At 36.8% G+C, this 14,432-nt stretch overlaps 1 protein-coding gene across 1 annotated transcript in view; it reads right to left on the reverse strand.

Annotated features, from left to right (window-relative positions):
- Positions 1 to 982: 982 nt before the first annotated feature.
- Positions 983 to 14,432, reverse strand: part of UBAC2 (UBA domain containing 2) — an 84,340-nt gene continuing 70,890 nt past the window's right edge. Inside the window, exons 8-9 of the mRNA XM_081947302.1 lie at positions 4,994 to 5,116; positions 983 to 1,613 (exon numbers count right to left, since the gene is read on the reverse strand). Of these exons, the coding sequence (XP_081803428.1) occupies positions 1,506 to 1,613; positions 4,994 to 5,116 (231 nt within the window). The 3' untranslated portion in view covers positions 983 to 1,505. The remainder of the gene's footprint in view (positions 1,614 to 4,993; positions 5,117 to 14,432) is intronic.

The following is a 14,432-nucleotide window of genomic DNA, read 5'->3' on the forward strand; positions in this document are numbered from 1 at the left end:
ATATGAATGGGGTTCAGATCTTTCTATCCTTTTTCCTTCCTTTTCAAAGTGTACTTTTCCTGCCTTTCCTTTTACGTTTCTCTATTTTCACCCTCCATTCCTTTTTTATTCTGTCCTATGTTGGAAAGAAACTGCAGGTAGTCCTCGACTTACGACCACAACAGAGACCAACATTTCTGTTGTTAAATGAAACATGTTAAGTGAGTTTTGCCCCATTTTACGACCTTTCATTTTACGACAGTTGGTAATTGACTCCAGTTGATAAGTTAATAACCCGGTTGTTAAGTGAATCTGGCTTCCCCATTGATTTTGCTTGTCAGAAGATTGCAAAAAATGATCATATGACTCTGGGACACATCAACGGTCATAAATATGAACCAGTTGGCAAGCATCAGAATTGTGATGACGTGATCATGGGGATGCTGCAAAGGTCGTAAGTATGAAAAATGGCCATAAGTCACTTTTTCAGTGCCATTGTAACTTTTGACAGTCACTAAATGAACTGTGTAAGTTGAGGACCACCTGTATATAAAGGAGCTCAGGAATCTACCTATCTGTCTATTGACTTGTCAGTGAGAAAGTTCTCCAAAACTGAATGGAGTGTGACCAATTTTGCCATAGGGAATCATAGGGCTGGAAGGGACCTTAGAAGTCTTCTTGTTCAAGGCAGAGAGGCTGACTAAAGTTAGACTGAGTTCAAACATTGGTTGGAGATGGCTATGTAGATTGTCTCAATGCATCCTCATAAGAGAGGGAGTTGGACACCAGCCTAGAAAGTTTCTATCTGCTTCTTGCTAAACTCTTTTATTTCCTTTTCCCTCCTGGTCATATGAGCTAAGGCAGAGTAGATGCAGCCTGCTTCATGCTCCACCGGCCACACATAAACACTGCTTGTAAAGGGGTTGAAAAAAATTCCAGAAGCCATATTCTGCATGCTCCCCCCAACCCTTAAAAAAATGAATAGAATCTTCTGAATACAAGATTACAGTCCTTTCTCCCTTTATTGAAATTACATAGCCAAGGGATTTTGCACATTTCTTGAAGCTGTGATAAAGCAGATGAATGAAATGTAGTATTTTTTAAAAAATAAGAAAATGAAATGTTGCTTTGTTGGCTATATATAACAAAAGATTTTTTTTGAGGGGGTAAACAGTTGTTTTAAGAAAAAAAAAAGTATTTTTTGTCATCAGAAATGATCAAACATGTAATGCTGATTTTGGGGGTGTGGGCAAGACATAAACCCGGTTTTGCAAAATAAATATTGCTATATAACATATGTTTATGATTGCAAACATTTTTCCAGTGCAACCTGGCTAGTATACTCCATTCCAGGGAAAGAGATTTCCAGTGCCAGCCATCTTTTCTGCAGTAATATATTGCATGTGTAGAGGCAGCTTCTTTTTCTTGATTTAAACATTCAAGTGTCTACCCTGCAGTTGTTTACAGCCCTCTGGAAAGCACACGACAGGTGTCAATTTAAGTTCTTCCCTGCAGGTATTCAATTATCAGTGCTGCAGCAGAAAGTTGGTGGCTACATTAAGGTCATTATTAGAAGCTCTCAAAGCTTCCAAAGCATCCACTCGAGAAAATCCCATTTCCATGAGCCGTGCCACCTATGGAGAAATAAGAGAGATGGGGAGAAACATTAAAATTCATACCAAACAGCTAACACAGTAGCATGCTTTGAAGAACTGATTGTGAATGGGTAAGATATAGCTATTACATAGCTGGTGAGATTGAGTTTTTTTTCTTGTAATGAAATATATTAAAGTTAATTCAACTATTTAGTTTATCAAGCAGCACAGAATTCATGAGACTCTACCTCCATTTTAGGAGGATGAACTCCTCTGCTGATAGTACCATCTCCTATATTATCACTGCTTCTCATGTTAAGAAGCTAGACTTAATAGTTGTGTTATCTACCTACCGTAGGAACAGTAATATTCTTTCTTGCTTAGAGCAATAGTAAAGATGTATGACTTATGGGTGGGACCAACATACGCAACCCATATAATGATCTTATTTCTAGAGGCTGGTTTGTAAGAGGAGATATAGTAATCCGAGTCTTCTCATTGTCACCAGTACAGGAAAAAGGAACACTATAATGCTGTTTAGACTGCCTGTCAGCGTAATGTGAAAATTCAAGCCACAGTTTGCAAGAATGCACCAAGATATGGCAAGGAGCAACAATCAGGTTTCCATATGGAGATATTACTAAATATTTATCTGGGTATAACCAGTGAAGCAATACAATAACTGAATTCGTTTTTGAGAACGCAGCTATTAAAAAATCCTGAAACTTGGGGAAATCCCTGTAAAATTTCCAAGCTTAGCACATGACAACTATCATATGATACCAGAGTCATAAACAGGGCATGTCTTCCGTTTTAGGCAACTGCATTGTTTTTTTTTTCCAGTTTGTTTAAGAAGCCTGGATACTTTATTTTGGATATGTATAAAAGGATTCAGAAAACAAAGATTACTGCACACTTCTCTATAATTGCCAGCATAAGCAGAAGGAGAGGAAAGGAAAAATGAAAGGGAAAAAAAAAAGATAAGACCCACAAAAATCAGAATTCATTGCATGGGGCAGCCATCCATGCTATTCAACCAGTATCAGCTGGGCTGGCTGGGCAGGGGCACTATGAACTGCCCCACCCTCCAGTCAGCCTCTTCTGCATTGTAGAAAGAAAAGAACCCCAAAGAGTCAGTGTGGTGTAGCATTAAGGTTATTTCCTTAGGAGTGAGAAGATCCCGATCCAGGTCCACTTTAACCATGGACTCATTGAGACTGAGCTACTACAATCATTCTCTTGCAGCTCAGTCTATTTTACTCCATTCTGACCTCTTAAAAGAAAAAGAAGAAACCAAACCAAATCACGAAGGAGGGAAAGAGCAAATGCTGGAGCCGTTCTGGTTGTGTTCTGTTCTTCCTACCATTCCTTCCCCCAAGTTTATGAGATGTAATGAAGCAAAACAGATCTCCTTTTCAATTTCCCCCCCCAGATAGTTCGGTGTTATTGGTCATACTGCCCCAAATCTTAACAACCTACCTATCACAACATGAATATTGAAATTATTGCTGAATTCATGGCCTGGCTCAGCTTCCCCTTAGGAAGCAAATCTATGGTGGGGATTTGAGGACAACCCATCTTAATATTATGTTTGTGAGCAGCTACAGTCATAAACACAAATCACAAGCTTTGTTTCTCAGAATGCCAGTATGAAAAACTTTCAAGTGGTTTCCTGATGTTCCTCAACTTGTTTATTTTTAAAAATAAGGTAATATTGTGTTCTCTGAAGGTTGTTTGGAAATTCTTTAACTGGAAAATTCCAGAACAGCCACATCTGTAATTATTTAAATCTGTAAATCAACTTCTGTAAAAAAAAATTTAATAAGAGTTTATTTCAATTTTTGTTAGAGATTTATTTATTTAACATCTTCTAAACCTCTTTTTTTAAACAGATATAGTTCCAATTCCAATTAAACGGTTTATTATTTTGTTATTGTTAAACAGTTTTTTCCTTCCTATTTTGTCATTTCGTGATGAAGAATGGATAATTCTCAAACAGAAAATGTATTTCTAAATGATTCAAAATTTCCAGAAGGGCAATATGAGTCTTGTCTTAAAGAGGTTTTAAAGAACAGAAAAAGATCGGTATTTCTTACTGTCCTCAAGTTTCATTTTCTCCGATTTCAATAATGAATCAGAGAGATGAATGAGACAGGGAAGCCCCTGAATCAGTTCTTCTAGGATTAACTGCCAGACTGCTACTTCAGTTTTAAGAAGTTCATTCCTGGGCTTTGTGTTCAGCTCTACTAGAGGCTTCCAGCTTTCCTTCCCCCACTTTCCTCTCTGCACTGGGTCTCCTAGAGCAGTGTTTTTCAACCTTGGCAACTTGAAGATGTCTGGACTTCAACTCCCAGAATTCCCCAGCCAGCGGCTGGGGAATTCTGGGAGTTGAAATCCAGACATCTTCAAGTTGCCAAGGTTGAAAAACACTGTCCTAGAGCATAATGCATTTAAAGAAAAACTTACCCATATGCTTTGGTAGACTGTGTATAATCATAACAAAAAAAAGTGACAATTAAATAAAGCCCTTAGAGACCTCATATATTTTGATGTTGCCATTCAGAATAGTTGCCATCATTTTTTTATACCTTAATATAGGTAGTCCTCAGCTTATGACCACAACTGAACTGAAAATTTATGTTGCCAAGTGAAAAATTTGTTAAAGTGATTTTTGCACCGCTTTACGACTTTTCTTGCCACATTTGTTCAGTGAATCACTGCAGTTGTTAAATTAGTAACATGGTTGTTAAGTGAATCAGGTTTCTCCATTGACTTTCATTGTCAGAAGATTGCAAAGGGGACATGACACTGGGACACTGCAACTATCAGAAACGTAAGTCAAGCATCCAAATAGTAAATCATGTGACCTTGGGGATTTTGCAATGGTTATTAGTGTGAAAAATGGTTACATGTCACTTTTTTTTAGTGTTGTAGAAACTTCAAACGGTCACTAAGTAAACTCAAGGACTACCTGTGGTAGGGTAAATATTTCTATATGATGCTTTCACAATTCTCTGTCTATTAAATGCACAATTATTTTTCCTTTCAACACAAGGTCTTGAAAACAGGTAAACTTTGAAAAAAAAAAAGCTCTAACTGAACACTCCTATTTCTGAATGTACAAAGTAGATGGAACATTTAAAGAGGATACTATTCTAGCACCTGAAAATATAATGCACAAGTTGATACATTATCTAGCAGTTCAGATGTATTCTTATTGTGGGTGCTAGGCATACAGTGGAATAGTTCATGTTGTATAATGTGCATGATTGCTTCCCTATATTTAGTGAAGAGATGCCATGTGATTAAGCAGTATGTGATTACTCATATATTACAATACTGGAAAAAAGTTAATGTGCTTAAGCTTAGCAGAATCATGAGTCTAGAGTACTGTGATTTTCATAAGAGGAAGATGTTACCTGTTCTTCAGAAACTTCAGCTGGAGGCCGTCTTTCCTGCACAGTTGGGTGATTATCCAGATAATTTGCATTAGGTCGGTGACGTAAAGGAGGAAAGAAACGGTTCCAATTAACCATTCCACCCTACAATAAAATATTCTCACGTTACTCTTAAAAATACAAAAACATACAATTGAGTATGAATTAACTTTCAAATTAAAAACAAACAGCAAATTATAGGAACTGTGTAAAAATGAGCGATTACTGCAAAAACTCGACCATAGAACCAACCTTTCTAGGAGCCAGTGGAAGTTCCCTACATCAAGTTCATGGTTGATGCCTTCGTTCACTTACATTTGGTTTGGTTCCTTCAGCTCTGAAGGACTGGCCTATAGAATGCATAAATCATAGGTTCCTTACATCTGATCAGTAAACTCTCCTTTTTTCAGAATGTTGCAGTCTTGATATCTGTGTATGCTTCATCTTTGATTTTCAAGCTTCGATGGCAGTACTTTCAGCATTTGGGAGTAGGTCAGAGGTGGGTTCCTACCGGTTCGGACCGGTTCAAACGAACTGGTAATAACTTGGCGGCCTGGGTCGCTGGAACCGACAATGACCCAGGCCTGCCAGGCCCCCGAACTGGTTCTCTCGGCGGCGCCTTAGGCACTGCCAATTTTTGTTGGATTGTGCATGCGCACGCAGCGCGCATCAAGTGCGCACGCAAAGCACATGGCGCACCCCTGAACAAACCAGCAGTAGCGACAGCTGGAACCCACTCCTGGAGTAGGTAGTCCTCGACTTACGACCACAATTGAGCCCAAACTTTCTGTTGCTAAATAAGACATTTGTTCAGTGAGTTTTGCTCCATTTTATGACCTTTCTTGGCACAGTTGTTAAATGAATCACAACAGTTGTTAAGTTAGTAACACGGTTGCTAAGTGAATCTGGTTTCCCCATTGACTTAGCTTGTCAGAAGGTCACAAAAGGTGATCTCATAAATCTGAGTCAGTTGCTAAGCATCTGAATTTTGATCTCATGATGATGGAGATGCTGCAATGGTTATGTGAAAGACGGTCATAACTCACTTTTTTCTGTGCTGTTGTAACTTCAAATGGTCACTAAATGAACTGTTGTAAGTTGAGGATTACCTGTACACTTCATGTGCTCCATTTCAAGGAGAGAGAAAAATATATTTGATTATATAATGTTCTGCTAATGGAAATATTGGGCAATATGCATTTCACTTTTCTCTCCATACCTTTCTAATTTTAACGATGTCCTTGCTTCCACCACTTTTCCTTTTTATTACCCACATTTAAGTAATCCATTGCAACTTAATACAACTTAACTGTCAACTCCAACATCCACCCCATTTTTCCTATCAAATGCAAGTAACTTGGTCTTTTCTACATTAATTTTCAGATCCATACTACTTACTGCATAGTACCATGTAATATTCACTGTAAATTAGCCAACAAGGCACATACAAAAAAATACATGTACTTTCACACTCCCTATCTTCTCCATTTCTTATTGTAAGATAAGCATTATGGATAAATGTTTAAGGAATGTTTACTTCCTGCTTAGTAGTACAGCATTAACTAAACTTTTCATTTGTTCTCATGAATGTTTTACTTCCATCTACACCATTCTTCTCTTCTAGCAGACAATTTTAATGTTTCCTCAATACAGTTCATAATTAAACCCTACTCGCAGAATCATATTTGTTTGTTTGTTTATTGTTTGTTTATTTGGATTTATATGCCACCCTTCTCCAAAAGGACTCAGGGCGGCGTACAACATTAAAAAACACACATCCCAAAAGTTAAAAAAAAATTAAATCCATATCCAAAAAAACAAACCGAATTTAAAAGACAATACATTTAAAATAAGTTAAAATTAACAGGCCAGGCAGGCCGGCTTGCTGGAAAAGCCAACTTTTTAGGGCGTGTCGGAAGGACCAATGTTCATAATATGTTTTCTCTGAATTAAAAACTATTCAGCCAACCTTCCACCCATTCAGAATAGTTTGTGATTAAAAGGGTATAATACAGAGGTGAGTTGCCAATTTCTTTACTACTGGTTTGGGTGTGATCCCGCGAGTGACATTTCTGTGCAGAAGCATTCGGGTGGGTGGGCAAAGCCTCCTGCCACCGCTACTACTAGTTCGGGCGATCCGGGCTGATCTGGCAGCAACCCACCTCTGTTATATAAGCTTTGTAAGTAAGTAAATACAGTATAGTTTTCAATTTTCAAACAACAAAAATCTGATGTACCTGGCATAAAGTCACACTGCACTTCCCAAATTTTGCTCACTTGTAAAAAAGATCTTGTAATCTTTCAAGAATGATGTCAAATACCTTCCAAACCATATTTAATAATAACGTCCCCTTTTCTATTGAGGAAAAATAACATTTTTCTAATCATTGGGTCCAACACATTCTTCTTACATGTTAGACACAGACCATATCTATATTTTAATATTCCTCCAGTAATATCATCTATACCTGCAGCCTCATTGGCTGTCAATTATCTAAATGCATTTAAAGGTTCTTTTTCATCATTTTGTCTTGGGCTCCAAAACATATATCATTTATTTCAATTCCACTTTCTGGCATAGCACTATCACTCAATACACTTTTCTGAAATACTTCTTTCAGCATTCCCTTCTTTTGGGTTTCTCTCAAATCATTTCATCACTATTTGTTTATTTATTCAGTTTTTCAGGGGCTACTTGTTTAGCCTTCTTCACCCATTTTCAGAATAGTTTACTATTCAATCAAAACCAATCTGCACTTTAACTGTTTCAATCTCAACAGTTCTGTGCTTGCTTTAGTTATGTGCAATTTTCTTTTTATATAAACTCTCTTATACACATTTCTTATACTAATTTTTGGCTCCATGCACATGCAATTTTTCTCATTAGGTTTCATTTCTTCAGGTTCAAGAAATAGGAACTCTTCGAATCTCATCATTATGATATCATTCCACTCTCTCTTAATTCATAAGCCTATAGCATATTTAGTTTTTATTTCATTAATGAAATCATGCACTTTATCATTTACACTTCATACATTCGAAACTCTCATTTTTCCGTATGTTGTAGTAGTCATTACTGATGACTTTTGTTGCTCATTATTCTTTTGCATAATGCTTTTTGGCAATTTATGAAAGATATAGACTAGTTTACTAGATTTTTGTGCTACATGCAATAAAGATAATGCCAAATTTTGCTACATTTTAGCCAATATCCCATTAGTACAACTAAAATCCTTTATCCCCCTATTGTTTAATCTGGAAGCTACCTTGCAAGTCAACACACTGTTGCAACAACTCATGATCATGGTTGATATACATTCATGATTCAAGCTTAACACACTGAATTGGGGATATTTAGTTAACACAATAGCACATGTTTATTATCCTAGCAGTTCAATATTGTATTGCCACCAGAGGTGCTATTCAGCAGGTTCTGACCAGTTCTGGAGAACCGGTAGCAGAAATTTTGATTAGTTCGGAGAAGAGGTTAATACTTCTGACTGGCCCGCCCCCATCTATTCTCTGCCTCCCGAGTCCCAGCTGATCATGAGGAAATGGAGATTTGCCAGTAACCTTCCCCTGCCATGCCCACCAAACCATGCCCACCACCAAGTCACGCCCACAGAACCAGTGGTAATTTTTTTGAATCCCACCACTGATTGTCACCCAACTTCCATTAGAATCAATCGGGATACATTATTTTGAAGGTGCTAGATAAATATAAGTTCTGTTTTTCAGCAGTTACTCTTAAGAGAATCTCATTTAGTTGTAATTTTGTTTCTATGTTTGTTCCCTTTGGGTGGTAAGTTTTAAGTAATCTGGTAAATTAGTCTATATCTTTGCTAAATTACTAAAAAGCATAATGTGAAAGCATAATGAGCAGCTACTTTTAATGATTTCTAAGGAACATACAGTCCGCTGTATATGTTCCTTAGAAACCAGCATTTCGTACAATTATTATATAAGGTTCAAATTAAAAAAATAAGCATTTCTAAAATCAACCAAAGGAATAGTTCACTAAAAAGTAAATGCAAATAACTGAATACTAATAAAAAAGCAAAATAAAGATTAGCATTTCTTTCTTTTTTTCATTTTAAAAGCAGTGGCAATTATAGAGGTCATCAACTTTAAAACAGTTGGTTTGATTTTACTTGAGATTATGTAAGAGTTGGAAATTATCTAAGGCACATTTTGCATGATAAAACATTGTCAAGATATAAAACCAACACTCCAATTGGTATGATAAAAGAAATTATCATTGTTAAGTTTCTTGAAGGCTAGGCAAGAAATTGCAAGATTAAAGTAAGGATACAAAACTCGAATTAATTCGTTTTCTTCTAACATTATAAAAGTCATTATGAAGGAATTCAGCAGCTGCTGTGTATCAAATGTGAGCTTCATTTATATTGAAATCAAGGTTCAAATTCTTGCCCCCTTTTCTTCTGTGAAAGTGATGCAATGAAGTGGAAGCTACTCTCTTTTAGGTGAAGGGATGGCTTCTACAGGTCTCTTGTTTTGGTATTGAACTGAACTGGTATCAGCTGTTTGCTTCTTAATGCATAAGCACTTGCTCTCATAGTTGTAGACAAAAATTATAGGATGTGTTGTTTTACTTCTGTGCTAAGTCACCAATGGAAAAAAACCGAGTTCTTAAATTGTGTTCCCTTATGATAACTGGAAAATGATCTATCTTAAAATGTAAAAATCCTGTCCATTTTCAGATGTTGCTGAATTACTGTGCCCAATAATTCATTGCCAATGATGAGAAGTGCTTGAAAATATAGTTCAGATTCTACAGTCCCTACAGATTCTACAACAGCACAGGGAATCCTGTTCTTAAATTCTGTGTTGTTTTGTTTTTCAGTCTTTCTTGTGATATGTAGCTAATTGGAATGTAAATATGCTGCCTCATTTCAAAATTCCAACACCTTTAGAGAGCTGTTAAATAGCATGTCATTAATAAAGGTCACCAAAATATATTCTTATTGTATCTGCAGATATGTGATAAATAAGAATATTTCTCTCAGCACTGAGAGAATTCTAAGACTGCAGTTACCGTATATGATGTTGTGCTATTGCACATGTGTTTGTAAATTTCACCATCACTATAACTCAAATTTTAAGAAGCTTCTGAATGCATTAACTATATAATCTTCTTGTTAGTTCAGATCATAATTCATCAATCTGGATGTGTTTACCATTACAAATCTCACACTCTCTGAGAACGGACATGCTGGCTGGGTATTCAAACCAAAACATCAGTATGAGTCCAAATTGAGAAAAGTTTGTTTAGACTGTCATGGCTAGAAAACATGCTAGTGATATTTCAACAGGTTTAAATCAGATGTGCTCCCACCCACATCCCATGGGCTCTATGGAGTCCTGGCTAGCTAGTAATGCAGACCACAAGATCATAAAAATAAAGGAAGTTTGTTATTTATATTCATTAACTTTATTGCATATTTTATATGTGGTCCGTGATAATTCCTCTTCACTCAATGCAGCCCAGACAAGTTAAAAGGTTGGACACTTATAGTTTAAATGTAAATCCTATCCTTGGAACAAACTAAACAAGCACAGAGCACATTCGTTTTTAGAATAAATATAAGATGAGGTTAAGAAAAGAATATTGTCACTGCTTGAATGGCATTTGTAACGTTAAAAAAAAAGTCAGAAACAGTAAATGCTAAAATCAGTTTTTTGGCTTTGAATCTTCTAGATTCATGCTTATGAATGCAACCAATACGTGGCACAAATGCATCAAGCAAAATTAAATCAAAACTGAAATAGTCAAAAAGTTAAAAAATTTGACTCAATTTGCACATTCAACGACTGTCATTTAAGAAGAAAGTTCACCACAGATTTAACAAAAAAGTCACTATAAATCAAATCAGTATAAATAAAAATCACAATCAAATCCAACCAACCATAAAAGTGTTAAACAATAGGGAAAGGAAGTTAGTTGTTATTGTTATTATTATTATTTATTGCAGAGTCAGCCAGATGTTCAGACTGGGTTTGGCATTTTTGTCTATCTATCGAGTCCTTATCAAGGATCGTGCATGCGCTTTGGCTGAAAAAAGGGCCTAAATGGGATGCCATAGAGTCGGAGAGGATGGGTGGAGCCAGCTGTGATTTCTGCTACCGGTTCGTGCGAACCAGTCCGAACCAGCAGAATACCATCCTTGATACTATCTTTGCTTGCTTTTGCCACAGTTGTTCTTTTTCTATGCACAGATCTTTATATTTTGTTATCTTCTCCAGTTCTTCTCTTCTATTCTGCTTTCTCCAGTATATTGCCACATCCACTATCCAGACTTTTTTTGTCTTTTTTATTGACTATTATTAAGTCTGGGGTGTCATGTGGCAGGTGCTTTTCTGTTTGAATTCTAAAGTCCTAGCGGAATTTAGCTTCTTCGCTTTCTATGACTTTCTCTATTTTATGGTCCCACCAGTTCTTGTTTGCAGGCAAATGATATTTATTGCAGATCTTCCAATGCATCATTGTTGCCACTTGTCATGCTATTGCTTATAGTCAGTCAGGGCGATCTTCTTGAAGCAGCTCACCAGGTGGTCCACTGTTTCTCCAGCTTCTTTGCATAGGAGGCACTTGTTGTCTGTTGCTATCTTCTCAATTCTGATTTTGTATGTATTTGTTCTTAAGGCTTGGTCTTGTGCAGCCAGAATTAGTCCCTCTTTCTTTGATTTTCCTGCTCTTAAGCCATTGCCAGGTCTTATTATTATCTACTTTCCTTGCTATTTTTTTAATGCACCAGCCATGTAATGTTTTGTCTTTCACGGCTCTATTATGTTCTTCATTTGGTTTTTCTTGTAGGCCAGAAAAGTCAGTGAGCCTTCCTTCTTCAGTACATCTTCTTCACTGTCCTTCAGGTATTCTTCCGACCTAGTTACTTGCGGGATCGTATTCTGCCCCATACATCCCTGCGACCAATCCGCTCGCACAGAGAGGGCCTCCTCCAGGTGCCGTCCACCAGACAGTGTCGAGGGGCGGCGCCTAGGAGTAGAGCCTTCTCTGTGGCGGGCCCAGCCCTGTGGAATGACCTCCCTCCGGATATTAGGAATACCTCTGACCTCCGCTCCTTTTGTATAAAGCTCAAGACCCACCTATTCCAAGTAGCTGGCCTGGCTCAACTTTGATCTAACTATATCGCTCCTGACGGGTTTTTATTTGGGTATTTTAATTGTATTCAATTATTTAGGGGTTTCTAAACATTGTATTTTATTGTTTTTATTCATTAGCCGACCTCCTTGTACATGTCTTGGTATATGTTTTTGTAATATGTATGTCTTGTCTATATATTTATTTCATATGTTTTATTGTACGCTGCCCCGAGTCCTTCGGGAGAGGGTGCGGCTAAGAAATAATAATAATAATAATAATAATAATAATAATAATAATAATAATAATAATAATTATTATTATTATTATTATTATTATTATTATTATTATTATTATTATTATTATTATTATTATTATTATTATTATTATTATTATTATTATTATTATTATTATTACTCCCTTTTCTTCAACCTTCTGATGTACTTGCAACATTCCATGTCCACATATTTTCCTTGGTAGGTAGAGTCTGTCAACGTCACTGCGAGGATGAAAGGCACGATTCATTGTCATAATTTATCTGATCTTTCTGTCCATGACTTTTAGTTCTGCTTGAGTCCAGTACATTTTTCCAGCTGTGTATCTAATGACTGGAATTGTCCAGGATTTGATTGCAGATCTTCACTCTCTTGATATATTCACTTCTAACCTTTCTATTGATTTCAATTATGTCTGATGTTGTCTGCTTGAAGGATGTCTAGGTATTTGTGCTGAACATCTTCATCCAGACTCTTGATGTTCATTTCTATCGGGCATCTTGCTTCCTTCAGTTTTCACTATCTCCCCCACCACCACCACCATTTGATGGTGAGTAGGACACATTTGTTCAGTCCAAACTCTGTTGCAGTAACTTGGCTGTATGTATGGAAAGTGTTGAGCAGCGATCTATTTAAGATGATGTTTTTTCATACATCACAATCGTGACGTTTCAGAGTTGGCAAGAATCTGCTTGCCTGCACAAAGCACCGGCTCATCTCCTCACCGAAGCATTCTACTTGTGTATAACATGCTTTTCAACTGCTAGGTAGGCAGAAGCTGAGGCAAGTGACGAGAGCTCACCCTGACACACCATGTTAGGGCTCGAATCTAGAGCAAAGACCATATCCAGGATCATTAAGCCAACGCTCCTTGTAGGGAAAGCGAATGAGTTGAATTACAAATGCCTTGGAATGATGGCTAGTGTTAAAACAAAAAAGGGAAGAATAGAAACAATAGTGGAACAAAATAAATACTTTCATCAATACAATATTTAACCAGTTTTTGGAAGTAACAGCAGCAACATCAGCTTTTGGAAGCAGCCAACTAGATGCTTGCAAGCTATTGAGAAAAACATATAACATGATCAGACAGCACTTTTTCATACATAGCTTCATACATAGAAGGTGTTCTTTTATGAAACTATTATGCATTATCTGGAAATAGATATGCCTTCTTTTAGGAGTTCTGCTTTATGTCATTCATACTATAAGTTTCATGATTGGACACCCCTCCTCTAAAGTAAACCTATACAGAAAATTTCAAATTACTCGTATCTTAGACAGAGAACATCAGCCAGATGAAAATTCTGTCAGTAAAGTATACGATAATTAAAGTGTCACAACATGAGAAACAGATTTTGTAACCGTTTCTATATCTCAGACTAGATATATTTCTTGCAAAATATCTTTCTCAGTCAATTGGTTGAAGATTATACAGCTTATGTTATATAATCACTGTTACTAAGCAGCAAAAACATTAAAAACAAACCTTTTTTTACTTAACAGGAAGTTCAAATTTTCTATGCTAAATGACAGTATGATTTATTTCTATTGCTGCTTAGCCTTATTTTCTTTATTGGAATAATACTTCTAACTTATCTTATCTAATCTCCATATTAATGTCGCTAAAGTATGTTTAACAAGGAAAAAGTGCTTATACCAGAGGTGGTATTCAGCAGGTTCTGACCGGTTCTGGAGAATCGGTAGCAGAAATTTTGAGTAGTTCGGAGAAACAGTAAACGCCACCTCTGACTGGCCCCGCCCCGATCTATTCTCTGCCTCCTGAGACCCAGCTGATCGGGAGGGATTGGGGATTTTGCAGTAACCATCCTCTGGAGTAGGGAGGGAATGGAGATTTTACAGTATCCGTCCCCTGCCATGCCTACAGACCCAGTAGTAAAAGTTTTTGAATCCCACCACTGCCGTATACCACCCTATTCTTAATTCATCAAATATCCTGTGAAATGGCCTCCAAAACATTAATTATTTTTACCATAATATATTCACTAAATATCCTCCCAATCAT

This window comes from Natrix helvetica (assembly GCF_964273705.1).
Source record: "Natrix helvetica genome assembly, chromosome: 3".
Classification (NCBI taxonomy): domain Eukaryota; kingdom Metazoa; phylum Chordata; class Lepidosauria; order Squamata; family Natricidae; genus Natrix; species Natrix helvetica.